This window comes from Crocodylus siamensis, chromosome 6 (genome assembly GCF_052110815.1).
Source record: "Crocodylus siamensis isolate JL-2025a chromosome 6, ASM5211081v1, whole genome shotgun sequence".
Taxonomy (NCBI): domain Eukaryota; kingdom Metazoa; phylum Chordata; order Crocodylia; family Crocodylidae; genus Crocodylus; species Crocodylus siamensis.
Genome location: NC_143400.1, coordinates 61,319,249 through 61,341,410, shown reverse-complemented (window position 1 = coordinate 61,341,410; position 22,162 = coordinate 61,319,249). Strand labels below are relative to the sequence as shown.

At 41.6% G+C, this 22,162-nt stretch overlaps 1 protein-coding gene across 1 annotated transcript in view; it reads right to left on the bottom strand.

Annotated features, from left to right (window-relative positions):
- The window catches only part of NYAP2 (neuronal tyrosine-phosphorylated phosphoinositide-3-kinase adaptor 2), a 117,586-nt gene extending 95,763 nt beyond the window's left edge, over positions 1-21,823 (bottom strand). The window contains exons 1-2 of the mRNA XM_090054122.1: positions 21,784-21,823; positions 21,166-21,522 (exon numbers count right to left, since the gene is read on the bottom strand). Coding sequence (XP_089910248.1) covers positions 21,166-21,522; positions 21,784-21,823 — 397 coding nt within the window. The remainder of the gene's footprint in view (positions 1-21,165; positions 21,523-21,783) is intronic.
- Positions 21,824-22,162: the final 339 nt, after the last annotated feature.

Here is a 22,162-nt window from a genome sequence, read left to right as displayed (position 1 = left end):
GACAGAAACTTCTGGGAAACCCCAGAATCAACAAATCATAGAATTTGCCAAGTAAAGAAAGTCAGCCACGTCAGAATGTAGCTCATGCAGGGTGGGCATTATTCTCACTGTGGAATTACAGAGAATCCGGAAATAAGAGACGGGAGGCAGAAAGGCATGGGGAGATCAAAGTTAGAGTCCACAAAAATAAACAATGGGGTAAAGAAGCATGAGCCAAAACAATGCTGGTATTTAGAGAAAGATACAATCAACTGCGGCATATGTTTATCTCTGAGAAAAAGTTTACAAGCTCCAGCAGAATGAGCACAAGGTGGACTTGAGGATGACACATCAGAGAAGTTCCTCCTGGGAGCTATTGACAACACTACAACAGATTATTGGGTCAACAGCCTGAAAGCAAATGAGATATTCATTCACTTAATGAACAGAAGTGCACAAGTCAGTGAACGGAAAGCCTCAGACAATAAGAGGTAAATGGATAAACCTCAAAATTGATGTGGGTTATAACAGAGATGCCAAGTAAGTGGGGGGGCCTGAGGGCACTGCCCCACCTCAGGAAGAGGGATGTTACCTGAAATGAGTAAAACTTTCCACATGTCCATCACCTTAGGCCCCTCTGACAAAAATAAAAGTCAGCGCCTATGGGATATAATTTCATGAAAGGAGTGTGCAATCTAAATTGAAAAAGGTTTAAATTGTAATAGCAGAGGAGGGGACCAAAATATTCAAGAAAGAGTAAGGATATCTCTGAAGGGAGAAGGAAGATCATAGCATTGAACAGAACTGGTAGATCTTCACCATTCTACAGCTGCCCCTAGGAAAGTTCTTCTTGTCCAAAGCTGAGACTGAGAAAGGATGGAGTCAGACTGAAATGCATCTAGTACCATTTAAGTTATAGTGTAGCAACAATGCATGTGTTCATCCCCTGCTGACATTTTATTCAACAGAAAAATCAGAACAATAAATCATGCACCATTAAAACCTGATGCCAGAGTCAGAGACATAAGGCAAAGTTCATGAGAACATCTATGAAGAGAAATAATTCCTGCAAACAGTAGGTGAACCACAAAATAGCCCTATGGTTGTACAAGGTAATCAACATACTGTGATGAAATAGCCAACATCTCCAAATTCCAGGAAGTGAGGGAGATAAATGGCACCAAACAGGCTGTTTTGCCTGGGAAGGTCTCAGACCGGTAAAAATCACTGTAGGTTGAGATAATTGAGCTTTATAATATGACACTGGCAGCCAACAACACTGGTGCCACTTCTCTCCAGGTCCGTAGGAGTGCTCAGGCCCCCCTCAGAGATTAAGTCTTGCTGTGTGGGAGGTTGCACCCATGTATTTGAACTTTTGTATTATGTTAGTGTTGATTATTGCAATTGTTATGTTTGGCTAAGGAAAGAAGTGATGGAGAACTGTCCCTAAAGATGTTCTGGCAGGTGCCAGCTGGAACCAGAGTTTATGCGGTACAGAGTTCAGCTCAGGCTGCACAACGATGATCAGACTAAACTTGAATACTGAATGAAGCCAGACATATGATCTGCATCACACTGCAAGGCTGTGAGTGATTTCTGATCAACACAATACCTACACACAGCTCCTCCCAGGAGTGGGGAAAGTATTTAACTCCTTCAGGGGCACTGGGCTGAGCACTATTACATTTCTGACCAGAAAAAAAGTTTCCTATTAGCTTATCTCGTAGATCATTTGCCTTAGACCAGGGGTTTAAAAAATACAGCTTGTGGGCCAGATCTGTCCCATGGAGCCATGTCATCTGGCCCATGGTCCTCCTGGAAGAGCCAGGAATTTAGGGGCATGCCCAACAAAATCCAGAGTACAGAGCTTCACTGAGGATATGTATTGGTGGGGACAGGTGAGCAACAGATGCAGTAGCCCCTGCACCTCTGCCACTCACCCCACCACTGGATGTGGTGAGAGGTCCCACAGTTAAAAGTTGCATGATCCAGATTCAGCCTGGGAGCTGGGTGAATTTTATAGGTCTTACACAGTAAATTCCCTGGCCAAGAGCCCAGTAGTGAATGTGTGTGAAAGGATGAAGGCATAGAGATTTTATCAGTCAGAAGTGGGGCTCCACTGTTTAGCTTTTTTACCTCTACTGTAATGCCAGTTTTCCATTTGCTGATAATAGAACTATGTCAAATCTACAATTAGTTTATCCAATTCATAATGCAGTAGCTAAGCTTGCAAAACAACTGTAGCCCACTAAATGAGATCTGTTTAGAAGATACCTTGCTTAAAATTGGAAGACTATATACTCCAAGGATGCAATAACCTGCTTCTGCCTATTGCATGAGCAGGCCAGTCATTAGAAATATTTCAGTGCTTCTTAAATGCTTTCAACTGATGTCAAACAAGTAGCAGCTTCCAGTAACCCAGGGACAGAAGTTTTTGTGGCCTTTGTGCAATCTTTTCCCTTAAGACCTTTGTTAAAAAACATCTTGCTGATGATGAATGACACATTTGGCAGGGTCTTCTGTGCTGACACTCAGAATGCCAAGATTACAATCAAGAAAGCACAATGCCAATCAAAAAGGTCAAATGAGTCACCCTAGCAGGAGCATCAAGAAAGAGAATTATACCCACTGACTGAGGGTTCATTTAAAGGAACTATCCTGTCTCCATCTAAAAGATACAAGGTGACCCTGCAGGTTGTCACTGAGCATCTTCTGGGGTGATAATGGTAGCAGAAGTGAACAAAGCATTGTTAGAGCAGTTCAGCAGCACTTCACAAAGAAACAGAGCTTGCAAATATAACACCTCTGTTGTCAGAAGCTGAGCTATTTTGAAATGCTCCATGTTATCAGTTTTAAGAAAAGAGCCTCCAGCAATTTCAGATTTCAACCCCATCGCTATAGCTGTGGCTCCACCCTCCTCTTCCTTATGTCAAAAGGAATCATTGCCCTAAATTAGCAACAAGCCAAATGTAAAATTAAATTAACTGAAGGGAAAAAAGGTTGTAAATAACAACTTTAGTTTATTTGAAGGGAGTTATACTGAAGGTCTTAGATTTCTATAATGGCACCAGTTTCTTTACATCATAGGGTCAAACCTTGTCAAGGAAAGATTCACTAGAATCAATGTAAAATACAATTCCTGTGCTTCTATACTAGGTGCCAGGTATATTTCTCAAACCGTTGTTCTTATTTGATCTGCTGAAGGTCTCTCCTCCCTGGCCTGTAATGACCAGGGATCCAGGTTTTCCATTTCCCATGGAAACACAAAGAAAACACTGTTTCTCCTTTTAGCAGAGAAACCCACAGATTCCCTGCTTTTGAAAACAGCTCTGCAGGCTGGCTGAGCTCCAGCCTGCAAAAGCTGTTTGCAAACAGGCAGGAAACCCCAGCCCCTGGTCAGAGGGGAAGGGGGAGGGGAAGGGCGGGGCCTGAGACTCAGCCATGGCTCTGCTGGGCTCAGCTCAGCCTCACTCTTCTCCAGGAGCCTGAGGTAAGTGGGGCTTGCAGGGGGCTGGGGGGAGCCAGGAGTCAGCCCCACCCCCACCTGAGCAGGCAGCAGCAGTGGGGAAGCCAGCTCCATGTTGCTTCTGCTGCCTGCTGCTGGGGCCTGGGAACTGCAGACTTGAGGCCTAGGCCCCATAGCCCTGGCAACTGGGGGCCCCTCCAGCAGAGCTGGGGGGCAAGGGCTGTAGGTGGAGGGCAAGAGGCCTGAGTAGGGTGGGGGGCTGTTGTGGGGGCAGTGAGGGGTACCTGAATTATTGAGGGGGCTTTAGAGGCAGTGAGAGGCACCAGTAGGGTTGGGTGGGGCTTTGGGGACTGTCTGGGTCACCAGCAGTATAGGGGGTGGGGCTTTAGGGGCAGTGAGAGGCAGCAGCAGGGTTGGGAGTGCTGTCTTTGCAACACAGCAGTCAACTACTTATAGCAAATCATTTGCTCCAATTACCTGTAACTGGGTTTATTGTTTTTATCAGTTTGTTGTCTATTCTAAATTATTCAATGTTTTAAATGTATTTAAAACTTTTGGCTACTCACAAACTATTCCTTGGGTGCATCTATATGTGCAGATAATGCGCCTGAATTTTCTGCACAGAAAATTCAGGCACATCAAACTGTAGCCCTGCTCACATCTGAATGTAGAACTTAGCTTGCAGATTTTTTAAAGCTAGTCACTTATAACCTACAAAAAAACTGCCTTGAATTCTAATCAGATCTGATTTCTATACATCTATTTGTGATTATTTCTATGCTGGCACCATTATCTTTTCTTCTGTACGTGCTTTATTTAACTTGACTGCATTTACTTATTTTATTTTTCTCTTTAAATTCTCACAATGTTAAGCACTTTAGAATAAATAATACACAAGGCAAATGCACAAGGCCTTTTACACTGCTCAGGTCATGTAAAGATACTGTAAAGAACATAAATTACATTCACACTCATTTTATTAAAGGATACCATACATGGTCAAAGTGTGAAAAGGGGCCTTAGTGTAGATAAGAATCAGAAGCATAGTATCCTTGTTAAAGCTATTTTTGTACCAAAACCAAACAAACTTGGAATGTGGGTTTTAGTACATGTAGGTCTTATTCAGACAAATAATTCAAGATATAAAGGGAGCAGTGTTAAAAGAAAAAATCAGAACACTGTAAGTTGAATTCTCCATTAAATTTACAGGCAGGTGGGTCCATTGATTTCATTTTATTTGACTGAAGTCAGTGGGGTAACATAGGCACAACTGACAGGATAATTTGGCCCCAAGTGCTCATTACAGAAACAAAGTTTTACTTTATTTCTCCCTCATCGTTGAGCTATCACTGCTGTAAACACATCCTCTTTAAAATTGGTCACACAGCACAAGTGCATTTAGAATAGTTAGATAATTTTCTTCCCAACCTACATAAAACGTATTAAAAATTCAAATGTCAAATGCTAACATTATTCATTTAGAACAAACATGAAGGAAGCTATGTAGGGGAAAGAGGAAAACAGATAGAACTGGTGCGGATTCATAAAACTACTCACAATGTAACCCATGGCAAGGGACCCAATGACTTACACAACAATGACTTGGAGTGGAGAGATCATCTGCTAGCATATGCTGCCATGGTACTACTGCAGTGAATTGAGCTATAAAAATTCACAGCAGCTGAGGATAATCATCCTCCATCCTCTGTACTGAAGGTCAAGATCATTTGACAATCCCAAGCATTTTTGCCACACCAGTGAACATAGTAGGATTCCACTGATGCAATTCTTGCTATTAAGTCTTGTGCTACCTCCTGTATGATGTGTTCTATTCATACTCACACAACTCAGTAGAATATAGAAATGCTACAGTGCTTCACCCATTAGAGGTGCAGTAGGAAAGAGAAAACTGATGCTGTTACATAATGTTTACGGCCCGGCTGTAGCTTCTATTCAAAGTGAAGATCCAATTTAACAGAAGCACTAGGCCAGTTAGCTTCTGGATAGGCTAACTGGACTAGCTGAGCTCTAGGCTAGTTAGACATAGTCTTCAGTAGCTATTGGTACAAAGCACCACCAGTCTTATGAAAAGTCATTCAATCATTCTATGACAGACTGCAATGTAAATTGGCGGTGTTCTGCACCTTGCATGAGATGTTAAATATTAGGCAGAATTAGGCACACATCACACTTTGCCCCTTCATTTACATTGTGTTGAATTTTATCTTAGAGGTAGCATCACTGAAATCAACAGAAACATTGGGAAGGAGATTTGCAGCAGTTTTTATAAAGATCTATTTTGGATAAGTTACTACAGCCTTCTGTTTCCATAGTAATTGCATTGAGAGAGTTAGTAGATAAGATCTTCCTTACAGTATGTTATTACCAACAGTGCGGAGTTTCAAATATTAAGCAAAGCCAGCAATGTTAGGGTTTATTTCATATTCTAGTCACAGTATCTCTGCATCTATTTCTAGTAGCACTTCCAGGAATTACTACAGTGATATGCTCCCTATATAACACATTGGGAAAGCGAGGTCACCACTGTGTTAGCCAGCCTCTAGTACTGCACACCTTTCATGTTCTGAACACTCCTAACTCACCTGAACATCAATATTTCACACTGATCTGGCATTCCTCAGAAGTCTCAAAGCACTTTACAAAACAAAGGCATTGCTATCCCCATTGTGCAGATGGGAAAACTGAAGCACAGACTGTTAAAGTGATCTACCTCAGGTCACCCAAGAAGCCAGTGGCAGATCTGGGAATAAAGTCCCAGCCTTATGCTCACACTGCTCTGCCATACTGTATCCCATTACATACACTTGGACCAATTATGCATAGCACCGATTTGAGTGTAAGATAAAGTTTTCAGAACTGGGGCCTCTGTGAAATCAGTCAGTGTAAATCTTCTAAAATGGGTGTCAAGATTATGTGTGTCAGCAGTGGTGACAAAATAATAAATATTTCAGAACAATGGAATATTGTCCATGTGTGTGTTTTTACATGCTCATATTTAAGGAAATAATCTGGTTCAGGAGTGGTACTTAGGCAAGGGGATTAGTAGTAGCTGTTTTAGAGCGATTTTCAGTGTAGTCTTGGTTCTTGGTGAACATAATTGACTGAAGAAAGTTTGCTTTTTATTTGTAGTCTTACTTAGCAAAAGTAATAAAACCTGAACATTTTTTTAAACTTCCATTGTTATAAACAAAAATCTAATTTCATTAAAACTGTCCCTGCTGAGGAGGCAATTAAATTAGATGCAGACTTTCTGCAGTTAGAACATAATGAAGTTGAGCAGGAGTCAGGATTTATAGACATGCCGGCTACTACATTTTATGCAAAGCAAATGCTCCCAATGAGCCAGTTCTTTCTGTGGGCACACAGGGAAGGAAGACATTACCAGACAAGCTCATCCTGTGAGGCACAGTTAGCATCAGCAGAGGGGACGCTTTGTAGTTTGCATTTTGGACTGGGTTCTATTTCAAACTCTACCTCAGACTTTCAGCTTGGACTTGAACAAGTTACTTAGACATAGATTCAGACAAAGGTCTTACATGATGGTACCCATAACTTTGAGGTCTCGGTCCCCTGCAATGGAACCCAGTACCCTAAATTAGGCATCTAGGTTCCATATACAATGAACTGGAAGAGAGGATCCTGAGGATGGGATCAATGAGAGCATGATAAGTGAGGAGTCTCAAGCACTGACCCACAGAAACCAGTGAAAATAGTCTCAAGTCCTGCCCTTTCCCCAGGGTTTACTCACTCTACTCAAGTGTGGAGGTACTTAATGGAAGGTAGTTCCTTCCTCTTGGACTTCACAGCCTAGACCCTCTCATGAAGATATGTACCTGCTGTCCCTCTTTCAATAGCACATTTCTGATTTAAAACACAGTCAAAGAGGTCACAGCGATACCCCACCTCTTAATCAATAGCTCAGTGGTTGGAACACAGAACCAGATAGCATGAGCCCAGGTTCAATTCCTTTCTTTATGTGAAGGAATTCCAATGCACACTTATCCGATAGCCTGGTGGTTAAAGCACTATCGGTTATTCTAGGCCAGGAGCATTCTCCACTTCTCCCTTTGAAGCTATTTTACTGTACATAAAAGAACTTAAGATTCATTTGATCAAATGGAGGAGGAGGCAGCCTGACCCTCCAATATAACAATGAGGACATTTACCAGAGGACTCCTGCATCCATCTCCTGTTACCATGATGCATTTTATCCATTAACTGTTTCAAATAAGAGGAATAACTAGTCCTTAGAGCAGGGGTCGGAACACAGAATCCCCCTCTTTTCAGCCAGTCAGTCTCCTAACAACTGTGTGACAGTGTCTTGATAACTTCTCTCTCAGGCCCAATGAATGCTGACTTCTTTTCTACAAAGTGGAACAGGTTTTAAAGTAAGGTTGGGAAGTACCCTGGAAAAGTAGGCACTTTGCAGGGACATAAAAGATTTGAATTCTCTCAGAAGAAGGCAATGAATCAGTCTGAGATCTTGGGTGAAGGCTCTAACCTCCAGGATACTATGTAGAAGGGAGAGGATGCTGGCTGTACTACAGAAAAAGAAAAAAAGTGGCTACCATTGAATCTTATGCAGGGTATGGTAAGTATTGTTCAAATATACTTACCACTTAGGCTCCACAGATAGTGGCCTGGTGGATAGTGGCCTTTTATTGCTAAAGTTTAGTCAAGAGTTAGACACCAAGCTGCTCAACTTTAAGACAGAGATGCTTCTGGATAGGCCTAAAGTTGTACCTCTGGGTTACCTGGGGAACTTTAATGAGGACAGGTGAAGTGCCTATGCACTCCAGAATTAGGTAACAGCTGAACAGGGATTTTCAGAATTGCAATTTGGGACATAAGCCTTAAATTTCACATAAATTCCACATTATGGGACTATGTCCAATTTTAGATTCGGCCTTTAGTCCATCTCTGTGCCTCATCCTGATCTCTGAAACAGGAATAGTAATTAGGGCTGTACGAAGCTCTGGTCCCTGATTCAATTCAGCGGAGATTCGGCCCAATTTGGTGGCCAAATCTCTGAATCCGAATCGATAAGAGGACCCTTTAATCTCTCTGAATTGAATTGGAACCCTCCAAATAAAGTTGGAGAGATTTGGAAAGATTTGGAGATTTGGCAGCTTTAAATGTTTTTTCTACATACCTCTAGGTAGGCAGGGCTTCTGACTGCTATGATCCTGGGGCACATGAAGCATCCCACAGAAGCACAGTGGGATCCCCAGCATGGTCAGCAGCAGACCCACAAGTGGACTGGAAGCACTTCCGATTTACTTCTAGGTCCACCAGGGAGCATGCGGGGGGGCCCCCCAGAACCCCTCCAGCTCAGGGATTGGTGCCTCTCAGGTCTGAGGAGCCACCTGGGATCCCCCCACAGCCAATCAGCGAACCAGGGGGCATGGCAGGGCCCACCGGAAGATCCCAGGCAGACCCAGAAGTGGACCGGAAGTACTTCTGGTCCACTTCAGGAGTCACTGCTGAGCACGTGGAGGCCCCCCCAACACCTGCAGTCCTGCTACCTCAAGGTATGTAGAAAATTTTTTTAAAGCTGTGTCTGTGTCCGAATCACCGATTTTCCAAATCTGAAGATTTAATGCTTCGGCTGAATCGAATCAGGGACACTGATCTGAATCAATGAATCAAATCACTGTCCCTGACTTGGGCCGAAACTGAATAGAATAGGGCCCGCTTCACAGAGCCCTAATAATAATAATGCTTACTATCTCTCACAGTGTGCCTGTCTTATCCGCTGAGACTGCAATCTCTGGGACAGTGACTGTCTATTCTATATGTCTACACAGTGACAGGCACAATGAGTCCTGAATCTTGACGAGGGCCTCTAAGTGTTACAAGAAAAAAAATCATAACTGCAACTGCAATCCTACATTCAAACAATTACAGGAACCAATCTCCCTCCTCCCCCATGATTCTCTTGCAGGGGATAAGATTTGAAAGTAGATAGACTGTGTCCTTGTGTCCCATTCAGTGTTAGTCCAGAGAACAGCAGTGGCTTGCGGAGAGGCAATGTTGTAGGAGCTTGCATTCAGGGACCACAGCCAGAATTCCTCTGAGCTCCACTAGTTGTACTCCGCCTCACACTGAGGGCCTGGCTTCAGTGGCACATTTGTGCCCAGAGTATTATACACATATAATCTTGCCTTTGTTTTCCCATTAATAATACCCAAATTTAATTTATATGCTCACATGCTTAGTAAAATTTACTGGATAATATTTACTCTTGATCATCTAAAAAGGTGACAGAAATCATGACAAAGATGTTGACATTCATCATGCAATGAAAACAAAATATGACTTCATTGTAGTCAAAAGATTTAAACATATTTGGTCCAGATTTCACCCTCTTGCAATCCTGCTCAAGCCCACTGAAATGAACAAGCCTACACAGACTGACAATCAGGCTAGAATTTGGAGTTTGTATTCAGGTAAAGACATCTACAGTTCAAAGGACTGACCACTAAGAAGCAGTGCCCATTAGTCCTGTACTTTCATTTGTCTCTTGTAAAAGCCCATGCTGGCACACTGCAACCTCAAGAAGCGTTCATGGTTTAGCTGTCACTGTTGTATTTTATCCCACTGTTTGCATACACAGAAACTGAAAAACAAAGTGCCAAGCAGAGTTGCAGCATGTCGGGCATATGTTGCTTGATGTCACCCAGAATTAAGCCATGTGGATGTGATGAAAGTGGCAGACTGGTGCACCATCCAAGGGAATTTTAGTCAAACCATCATTAGAAAGAAATTTCCCATGAAACAGAGACCAGTCATGACCAGGTTCATTAGGATTCAGCTTCTCAAGTCTGCTGAGTACTGTGAATGCCCATGATAGTCAGCGTGAGTTTGGGGTTCTCATCATTCTGTACAATCCATCTTGAGGAAGAAGATATTTTTACATGCTTAAAGCTGCTCCAGTCATTAAGAATTCTGCCATTGATTTGCAAATGAAAAAAACTAAGGCCTAACCACAGCAACAGGAAAAGGTAGGAGGGTAGAAACCTTGCTTATTGTCTACGGACAACATAATGATAGCAGCTATGTTGTGTTTTCTTGGTTGTAAGCCCATGAAAGTTTCTTAGGACATTGCTATTACAAGGATTAAGTGTAAGGATATACAAGGACTTCTGCAGATTCTTACTCTTCACCAACCTTCCCTTATATGTGAAGTCCTATTGCATTAATGGGACAAACAGAAGCAGCTGAAAAGCAGGTGATGTGGTGAGTACACAAGCAGACACCAGATAAAAACTTAACATTCTTCTGATTTTTCTTACACTTTCTTTTCAGTTAAATTTTTTTGAACAGCCATGAAATTAAGGCAGAGGAAATACCTGAATTATGCTTTTCCAAGAGCTTTTTATAATGCTGTAGAATGAATTCAGTGAAATAAAACAACGAAAGAACTAGTCTTCTTATAGTAAAACAACACCTGGAGAAAGAGGTTTATTGTAGCTCCTGAGGTGACAAAAAACAACAAATAGAAGATTTACAAATTCTATGATATTCAGCTTTTCATATTTGTATGCCAGATTAAACATGCTATAGTTTGACAATGGTCATGGACAAACTAACATGCATTCTGGTGTAGTTGACATTGATTTTTACACTGGTGTAAATTACACTGAGATCAGGAATGGACAGACATAGAGTTACCTCAGGGTAGCTTAACAGTGTGTGGGTAACTGGTGGGGAGAGGGGATGAGTGGACATGTAACAGCCTTTAGTAGTTGGCTACTAGGGCTGTGCAAAGCTTCAGTAGCTGATTTGATTCAAGGAGATACGGTTCAATTTGGGGACCGAATCTCCAAATCCAAATCAAATCCGATTAAAAGCTCTGAATCAATTTGAAGCATTCAAATTGATTTGGAAAAGCTTTGGAAAAGATTCGTCCACTTCGGGGATTCAGCCATAAACTAAACAGGCAGCTGACACAGCTGCCTTTGGCTGGTAAGTCTGTTGGGGTTGGGGGAGAGGGAAGGGAAGGGGTGTGGGGGAGGGAGGGATTGGGGCTGGGTTGGGACTGGGACAAGCTGCCCAGCTGTGGCAGGGGGGGGCATGTTACCCAGGGAGGGGGTGGGGGATGCAGAGTGCGGGCACGTCAGCACTCGGAGTGAGGGCTCTGTCCTGCTGCCGCTTGCCCAGCTGGGGTGAGGGGCGGGATGTGGGCATAACTCGCTCCAGGTGAAAGGGGGCAAGCAGCAGTAGGGCAGAGCCCCCTGCTCCTAGTGCTGCCGTGCCCGTATCCCATGCCTTCCATGCTGGCTGGCAAGCAGCAGCAGGACAGAGCCCCCACTCCCAGTGCTGATGCAGGCAAGGCAGCACTGGGAGCAGGGGCTAAACCTTGCTGCCACCCAGAGTGAGCTGGACCTACATCATACCTCCCCCTCCTCCCCCCTGTGCTGGCTAGGAAAATGGCAGCAGGGCATAGCTCCCCCCGCTGGGGCAGAGGCGGGCACAGCCGGAGGAGCCATGGGAGTAGGTGCCCTGCCCTGCCCCATCTCCCACCTGGCCCCAGCCTAATCCTGGCACATAAAGAAAAAGAAAAAGAAAGCCCCACACTCACCGGCTCTGACAGTGGTGATTGGGGCCTCTGGGCACTCACGGGCTCTGGGCAGTGCAGGGCAGTAGGGGATAGTGGGGATCACCTCCCACTTCTTTCCCACACGACAGATACCCCATGGTGCAGATGCAGCATGGCTCGGCAGGGCACTACATGCTGTCTGTGAGCTAGGACAGCTCCATCTGTCAGCTGGGGCCCGGCACTGCTCAGCCCCAGTGGCCCCAGGTCCCAGACAGTGTGCAGCACCCTGCTGAGACACACTGAACCTACACCATGGGGCAGCTGCTCCCACACTGCATGGGACCCTATGGGCCTATGTACACAGGCCTATCAGCTACCCAAGAATGGATGGGTAGCCAGACAGTATCTAAACCAGGGTATCTTATACTTGTAGATTTCTCCTTGATCATGGCAGATGTAATTCTCTACCTGATGAGACAAAATTACCGTAGATTAGGGGTTTGCCTCATCTGTATGTTTACACACACACACACACACACACACACACACACACACACACACACATGCCCTACTACTATCTCTGCTCTGTACATATATACATATATACATGCACACACAGTACTGTAATTCTGCATTTACATTCACATACCTAAACATTTAATCCATCCAGGGCCTATGATAGATGCACATACTCATATTGCAGGGGGCTTGCATTTTTGAGTGCATGTTCTATTTAATTGTGGAATGATACTCTAAGCAAATCAACATGTGCACACATACAAGAGAGAACTGTGAAATACTACTTCATTAAACCAAGAAAAAGGCCCATTAAACACATGAGTCCTAGGGTAGACTACTAGGTCATCGTTACAGTACTAATGGCACAGAATAATTCCCAGGCTAGTAACTAGATTGTCATGTGTTTTAACAGCGCATGGTCTATTCTCCATTCAGTGCTTAGAACTTCTATTAACGTTAATGAATATGCATATGTGCCTCGAGGGGAAGAACATACTCCCCCATGGCTTCTGAACTTGTTTACAAATTCCTCTGAAAATCACATTGTGCTTATTGTTCTGCACAGAAAGCTATTATGGCTGCCATAAGAACTTCCTTTTTTTTTCCTATCTGAAGAACAAGAGAATACACCAGAGCAGATGAAGGGTGGCAAGAGGCTGTGGACCAAGAAAAATAATTTAGCTCTGGGAGTCTGTAATCAGAAAGTTTGCAGCAAAAATGGTTACTAAAACTGCAGAATCTAAACCTTCAGTGCCCACCTCAAGAAACCAGATAGCTGCAGATGTACTGCAAATCTCAGCAGGGGCTATCAGAAGCTAACTTGAACTCTTTCGTGTTCCGTCCTGTTGAATCCACAGGCTGAAGAGAATGAAAAACCCGTGTAGTTTCGGGGCCATCTGCAACTGCCTGTGCATGGGCAGTGAGTGCACTGAGCAGTGGAGAAGAATTCTCTGTGATCCCAACAGCAAAATCATTCCAGTAGCTCCTCTCTTCTTGCTGTCTGCAGCCCCATGAATGTGACTTCTGGGTTGGATGACTAAAACTGAGGAAAAGCAAATGTGAATTTTTTCTAATTTACTAGCATCTCTGCTCTACTTCAGGGGAGGGAGTTTTTTCTGTCATACAGTATTTTCAGCTATATCAGACTGATTTTCATAGGGATTTGAGGACCTAACTACTACTCATCTCTTAAGAAATCTTTTCTATTGTCTCCACTGACACCTAATTAGGGCATTTGTAGATGATACAGGGGTTTAATTCTCCCTAAATTGAAGCGGTTGATTGTTAAAAACACCGCTTCAATTTACAGTGAAGTAAACCTCTGTGTTATGTACACCTGTGTTGGAGCCCAATCCTTACCTGCCTCTCCATCAGCCAGGGGAGAGCGAACTGCTGGTGGGCAGAGCAGTCCCTCAGCTGCTGGGAGGTGCTTCCCTCTGTGGCAGCAGCAGTCTGTTGCCCCCACCCCTGATGGCACCTGCCCATGGGCACACACCTCGGCTGGTCCCAGGCAGTACCGAGGCTGTTGAGGGAAGCATCAGGCCCCCCTGCAGCTCAGGCAAGCCGGGGGAGGAGATCAGGCTCATGGCTTTTTTTTTTCCCTTTCTGTGGAGCCTGCCTTCCCGGGCAGCTGCCAGGCTGTCTGGACAGTCTGCCTGCACAGCTCCTGGGCTGCATGGAGCCCGGTGCTTCCCTCCGTGGCTGTAGGGTAGAAAACTAAAATTCCTTGGAGACATTTTACTTTTCAGCACCCCAAAGTCATTTGCTGTGTCCCAAAGCCATTTAAAGCACATTATGCTGCTGAATATACTACAGCAGCTGGAATTAACATGCAATACGCCACCAAATGTTGAAACAGCAGTGCCATTAAAGTCGTGCAAATGGCATTTAATCCACTTTAAACCAGATAAAAAGAGTCATCTACAGACAGCCTTAGGTGTTAAGCCTTCTTAACCCCTGCGACATAGCTACTGCCAGTAAGGGCTCTAACCTAGCTTTACACAGTAAAGATAGTTCAGCCTCAGGGTTAAGTTATGAGTGAAACAGCTACTGATGACCAAATGCTGTCCTGATTTACATCCTATACAATGTCTATAGACATGTCACAGGGACTAAATTAGGGAAGAATGCTGTGCTTCAAATCCAGAAGGTCAGGAACAAACATATGGGTTAAAAGAAAAAAAATCATTCTGTATAAGGCTCTTATGAAATATTCCTTCCATCAGTGAATGCTACTTAGAGGCAAGAAAGTAAGATGGCTGCTATACTGTACATTTTTTCAAACATTATTCTTTTAAATAAATTACCAGTCAATGGAGGATGCAAAAGATATTAAACTGAAAGCTCTAATCCATTTCAGTCCATCTCCTGTTTATACAGATTGGCAAAGCTCACAGCATTGTGTTAGCAGCCGAGCTTGCAAGGTAACTGGGAATTTTATGAAATAGTGCCATCTGAAAAACTCTAATTACAATTATAGTCATTGCTTTTTCTCAAAAGGGAAATATGCTCCCTTCTAGAGATTACTGAACAGGAAAGATACTTCTATTAGACAAAATTGCGAGTAGCAAGATAGATGTCTCTTTCACAGGGAATGTTCAAGTGGAGAACGCATAAAACAATTAAACAACTACAAAAACAAGGGGCCAGAATTCTTGTGGGTGATATCTTTTATTGGACCAATTGTATGCTGCGGCTTCTGAAAAAGCTCTCAGCATGATCCTATCTCTGCATCCCACACAAAGTAATGATCCTATTGACTTCACTGGGACTAGAATACGTGAACGCTTAGCTTTTTTGAAAATCCTACTTTGAGATTTAAAAAAAAATAAAATAAAAAAATCTCTTGTGTATTCTTCATTCATGTTGCCAACAGCATTTTAGATAATCCTCATGGAAAGAAAATCAGGTTCTAAAATCTAATTAGGTTTCACAATTTATCATCATCAACATAGTACTATGTGCCACTGTCACCAAGCAGGATTCCATTATTTAAAAAAAGAACAAAAAGAGAGTCACTGCCCCAAATTCTTTACAATCAATGCTTGTGCCAGTTGTTTACTTCCTTTATATCTTTTAGTTTGGAAAGAGAAAACCCATTAGTTTAACTCCTATTTATGTACCATTCAAGATGAAGAACAAGCCTGAAAACCTTAGCTTCTAAACATTTCATTTATAAGTTATTGTATAACACCACAAATATAATATTTTTAATATTTACAAAAATTGTAATTAGTGTAATATTGGGACTGCAAATTATGCATAGGACTATTAGATTCTTCAAATGATCTGTTTCTGTTGGAACACTAGACCTCTATGGAAAGACAGCGTTACATTCTATAAAAACTTGTTTTTACAAATCTGAAGTGCGTGCTTGACCTAATTCAGTCAATATGACCCGATCCAGGTCCTTCAATTACAGTATGAATAATGGACCATGACAGAGAGCACAGACATTCAGAAATATGCCAACAATATTAAAGAGGATCTACAAGGTAGACCCTTTTCTTGGAAACTACTACTTAAAATATAGACAGTTTGGGTATACTGTAATGCAACACAAACTGGAATATTATTATTATACTAGGACAGATCCAGGGGGGAGCAGCTGCACTCCTTTTGCATTCCAGGTCAATCCAAACTCTAAAGCCAGCTACCTGGGAGAAGCATTGGCTTTTCTATTCATGCAGCCCTGAGGTAGTCAATTGACTTCATGGCTCATTATAATCTATCTGATTCCTGCTAGTCTCCTTTCACTCCACAGGTGTTAAAGACCCTCTCTTCTTTATAATGGTCTCGATGTTCCACTATTCAGATTGTCCATTTTTTTGCAATATTGTGGTCTGATAGCCATTCCTGGTAATGCCTCTCTCCTGCCTCACACACCTTCTGCAGACTGTTCTTAACTCTAACTGAAAACCTTAACTCAAGTGTAGTAATACTAAATCAGGTGTAGAAATGACTGACACTGAAGTATTGGAGGCACTGTCAAGCTATTCAAAAAGACTAGATTTTCTTTTATGGCTCTGAATAACAGCTATATATTTAATTATAATGACTACAGGACTAATGAAACTATATGTTTGGACTATTTTTGCTTAGTTTGTGTTTTAAACTTAGTATATAATCTAAAAAAATAGCACACATTCTGATAAAGTTATATTCATTTTTGCTTTGATCTTCAACTGACTAATATAACTTCTAGTCTACCTGGAGAAGAATACTTGTTGAGTTATATGGGCTGATGCGACTCACCATGTGCTCTCCTCTTCTCCAAATCCTAGATCTGCCCATGAACTGCTATGTAATGAGTTTGGGCTAATATGTGTTATTGCAAGTTTGAAGGAGATTTTCACACTGTTTCAAGTTTAGAAGCAAATACTTATCCAACAAACAGTGTGCGTAGGCATTATGTTTCTGTTTCTATTTCTGTTACTAATGCTATTTTTGTTTTTAGGAAAAGAAAGACTTCCCATTTTACAGCCAAGTTTCTCCTACCACGTGATCCTGTAGTACAGTCAGAGTCATATTTAACATCATGATCTATTTCTAGGGAAATCGTTACTATGTGACAAATCCAAAATCTGACTTTTGCAAGGAAAAGGAAGAGAATATAGGTTGAAAACAGAAGTTCTTTATTTGATAACAATCCAGGATTTAAACAGGCAACCCTCTCCCCTACAAAAACAAAACAAAAGAAAAAAATGCAAACAAAGTTGTACAATATTTATCAAAGCTATCTCCTTGCTGCCTAGGATATGTATTTAATTTCATATTTAATTTCATTTTAAATTAGTGGGTGAGACAATAAATACTGTAGGTCAGATTATTGGGCTTTGCTGTCAAAAGCATGCCTATGTTTTCATGTCAATTTATTTGTACTAATCCCACATTTGCTTATGGAAATCTATAGCTTTGTTCCATAATAGTTCTTTGTGGTTAATAGAAACAGCACAACAAGGGCTTATCTGCATATATCATTGCTCATATTTTGTCTATTTGTACATGAAAATGCAGAATTGGAAATGCATGCCACAATATATGCAACACTGTTTGAAAATACAGGCTTGGATGATCATGGATAATCTGAGTAGGGATGTATCCCTGTCTCTAAATAACATCTATGAATATGCATTTTCATGGTTCCCTAAATTCAATGGAGGTTCATAGCCAACACAAGACAATATTGCAGAGAAATTTTAGTAGGTACAGCAGTTAAACAAGGCCTACAGACTCTGAATCTCCTAGACACCTTGCCAGCCAGATACAATAATGCATTTCTTAGGAGGCAAATTATGGAGCAACAACGATCATTTCTTGCCTAGAAAATCAATTCATTGAAATGAGCTTCTTCACCATTATCTGAAGGGTTTCAGGTCTCCTCTTGTACGTATGCTCATGGATTATTTACAAACATATTCCTATTCTAGGTAGACTGTGACCATGAAAATTCTTGTTCTCATTGAAGCAAGACACCTGACCATAGAGTATAAAAGAGATTATACCGTTTCTCTTCTTCAGTGAGAAGTAAAACATTTTGAAGCTTCAGTATCTATATCTAAACAACATGTTGTGACATTCCTGAATAGTTATCAAACACTATGATACAACAATTTTCTCCACAGACTCTAACAACTCTGATTATGCACTCTGTATGTTATTCTTTAGTGAAATCCCTGAAGAGTTTGGCACCTCTTAATGGCCCTCCCTTATATGGACCCAGTTTGTTTTGATTCTGAGTATGTTAGGGTTACAAAGTCCCCTCAGTGGGAAAGCTTCAGGTGCTTCCTCCCATTAAATGAAGGGTATTCATCACTGTGGCTGCTTACAGATGTGAAAAAACAAACAAACAAACAAACAGCACTTTACTTTAAGATCAGCATACCCCCATGCTGAGCAGAGCACATGCCCGGAAGAGGCATCATGTTAGTTTGACCCAGCCCACCCAACATCTGCATAGATCGGGCACTTTGGTGCGGCTTTTTGGTTCTTAAATCAGCTATTAGATAAATACACCAAAAAGCCCCACTGAAGCACCTGATCTATACAGATGCTAGGGAGTTGGGTCGAACTAATGCGTTTCTTCTTCCAGTAAAGTGCTGGGTTTGTTTTGTTTCCTTGTTTGTTTGGGTTCATATCTGTCAGCAGTGTGTATTACATTTGCAACTGGCAAAGACAGAACTGCCACTGAATGGTCACTCTATGAAGAATCAAAACATTTCTACTTTATGGAGGTAGTTTATTACACTATGCAATAAAATTCATAGATTATCTTTATGATAGTGATGGAATATTCATTCGTTTTCTTCTGTGTTCCTGGGTATACTAATAATCTGGATTGACCTGGTATGCTGCAAAAGTTTCCTGGAAAGAGTTTGAAATAGTATAAATATCATGCAGGGTATCTGGTACAAATATGGCAGTGACACCCAACTTACACATACATATATAATCATCATGTATTGGGGTATGCAAAGCCTAACCTAAGCTAGAAAGGATGGAATTAGTAGTTGGCCTAGGAAACAGAAATGCCAGTCAACTCCATCTTTCAAAATCTGCTAAAGATGTCACAATCAGAGGGCACATCCTTCTGGTTTAGGTAACAATCAGGAGTTAAAAGGAGATAAAGCGGGGAAGACAAAGAACACAGGGGTTGCCCAGAAAAAATAAATAAATTTAGGGCTACTGGGAGTTACTTTTCTAGTCAAAGGCCCCTGTTAAATTCCCGCTTAGCTTTCTTGGGGCAAGGGATAAGAATGTAGACTTTTTTTCTTTCAGACAGTCAGATTCTTTTGCTACTTGGGAAAAGAGGAAAAGGGAAACATGGATGTAAACATATTAGGTTCCCTGATCATCCCTGACAGCACTATAATCCACAACTCCATACAGCATTCTGTGTTGACTCTTGTGCACACTCACACATTTAATGGGAAATTTTATGTCCATCTTCCTCTAAGCACAGTCAGTGAAAAATCCCAAGTCTGAATCATTTCAATTTTAGCAGGCTAGTCTAAGCTGCTTAGACTGAACCGGTAAGCAAGTGAACATTCGCTTTTGATTCTGGAAATACAGCCATGTGCCTGCAGTGGCCCAGACCAGAAGCCAGGAGGTGCTAGAGCATGCCTTCCTGCTCTGCAGGAGCAGACAGCTTGGGTCAAGGCTAGCCTGCAAGTGAAATGCAAAGCATCCTGGGATGCAGGCTGGCTGTGAGTTAACTTGAATCTGGAGGGGATCTGGGACAGAAGTTCAATTAAATCAGTTCAATTAAAACCTAAATCAGTTAAGTCTGATACTACATCCATCCAGGTTTATCTTACACCAATTTCAACCATTTTGAAAGTGGTCTATGTACACTGAACTTCTGTTGCATTACAGATTTGAACCCATTGCCAATCACTTATACTGGTTTGTGTGTAATTTCTGTCCCTAGCTATTGAGCCTGGCTGTACAGATAGATGTAAGAGAAAGAAAAAATTGTCTAAAGGACACTTTTTTTATATATATAAATATGTCTTTTCTTTAATCTGAGAGATCTCTCGACCTCCCAGGGCTAGATGAAAGTGCTGTGCATCCTACTGGCAAGGTGAGACCTTTTCAATAATACAAAGATCCAAAAGGTCACACAATATTGGACCTTAAGCCTGTCAGTGGTACAAGACAGAATATTGCCTGTCCTGGGCTTTAAGCCAGTGAAATATTGTAGGGATAAATTCTGGAGGAAAATTATGGCAAATGGCTTGGTCTTCTAAATTGCTACTAATTAAAGCCTGGGTTTGGAATGTTAGATGTAGTCCCAGTGGAACAAGGTTACTAGGCACAGCACAGGAGAGGTATTGAAAAGTGCATGATAAATGCCACATATAAGATACCTGCCAGCAGAAGTGGGGTAAGATTGATTCAGTCTAAGTCTATATATAGCCTGTTGATAAAAGGAATGGTTTGGGGATATTTTATAGCCTTTAAAACAATTGATTGGTTAAGAAAAGGTATAAAATATGTAAAGCCAATGAGCATTTCCAGCAACTGTCAAAAACAAAGGGATGCACACAAGGAGCACAGTATATCACACTGGGTGTTATAAATGACATATAACACAGGTAGAGGGAATAGTTCAACACTGCTTTAAAAAATGTTTAGAGTCATTGTGTTTGAAGAGGAATTCCAAAACAGAAAAGAGGAAGCAAAAGGTATCTTGTTCCCTCCCATGTAGTTCCTTTCCCTTTTAATGCTGCATCATCTAGGGGAATGAGGAAGAGTCAAGGAGGAGAGGACAGAGGGAGGGGGTTAAGAGGCAGAGAGAATGCAGGATTTGTCCAAAAATGAAAGATGAATAAAGAAGGAAACCCTTCAGAATTAACAAATCCAATATTAGTTGTCTTAGTATTCCTCTTCAAACCAGCTATTGCCTTTGGGCTATATGCCATGCCATCCCTTGTACCACATGACCATTTTACCTCATAAGCAATATTGTAGTTGCTATAATTGTTAAGAGCCAGACAACACTTTTGTAAATACTCTTATAACTTAATATGCTGTCTAGGCAAATAGTGCTGACATTTTAAAATAAATCACAGGGAACATATATGCACTCTTTGAAGGAGGGCCACCTTAATATTTTTCAAATAATTCTAGTTCTTACCTTCAGTTCTATCTGGTAATTTCCCACTCTTAGCTGTTGTTCCAGAGTTAACAGTTTCAGATGAGGTGCTCAATTTGGTGCTGGGGTCTCGCTTAGGTTTTGGTGGTGGTTGTTTTCGAGAGCAGCTACTGCTTTCATCATCAGTACCTCCAACTGAATGAAGAGATTGGGATCTCACAGTAAAACCACTTGAGCAAGGATGTGGCAGTCTGTCCTGAGGAGCAGGCATTGTCATAAATCCCATTCGGAAATGTTTGCCAACATAACTTGCATCATTTCCTCTCACCACTTCTCCACCTATGCTGTAAAGAGAAAATATATGTCCAGGTAAAGGATCTACTTCTGTTTTTATAACACCTGGAAACATTTACAAATTTTCAAAAATTTTAATTCAAAACATTATCTACAGTCAGAAACTTATTTCAACCAGTTCTAACAGAGATGGGCCCAAACTGATAATTCTGTCTTGGAAAAGGCATGTTCTTAATATACAAAGCCTCCTTTGGCAGTATATCTTCCTTCAGTTTCCTGATTTTTTTGCTTCCTCCTTGAGATGTATTATGGCTCACTGAAGCAAGAACTTTTCCCCCTCCCCTCCCTTCTTTGGAGTCCTCTCACACCACTGAGAAGAAGAATAATCTTCCTTTAATAAGCCCATTTTAACTCCTTCGTCAGCTTGCGGTATCTTGAACTATTTTTTTATTTCTGTATATTTTCTATTTTCCATGTAGCCCTACAATATATTAGGAGTTTTCCTTTGCAGAGCAACCAAAATCAAACCACACTAAGCCATTTTGTAGCTATGATCCAGTTAGATAAGTTTCCAAAAGTGAACATCAGGTACAGTCTTCAAAATATCATAGTATTATGCCCCTTCCTTTGATTTTAACCAAATTTGGCAGAAAACCTCTACCCTTAGAATGAGATGCAGTAGCCAAACCTTCACAAAGACTTTCTTGGAAGAAGTTAGAGGTAAGGTGGAAAACAGTCATATAAT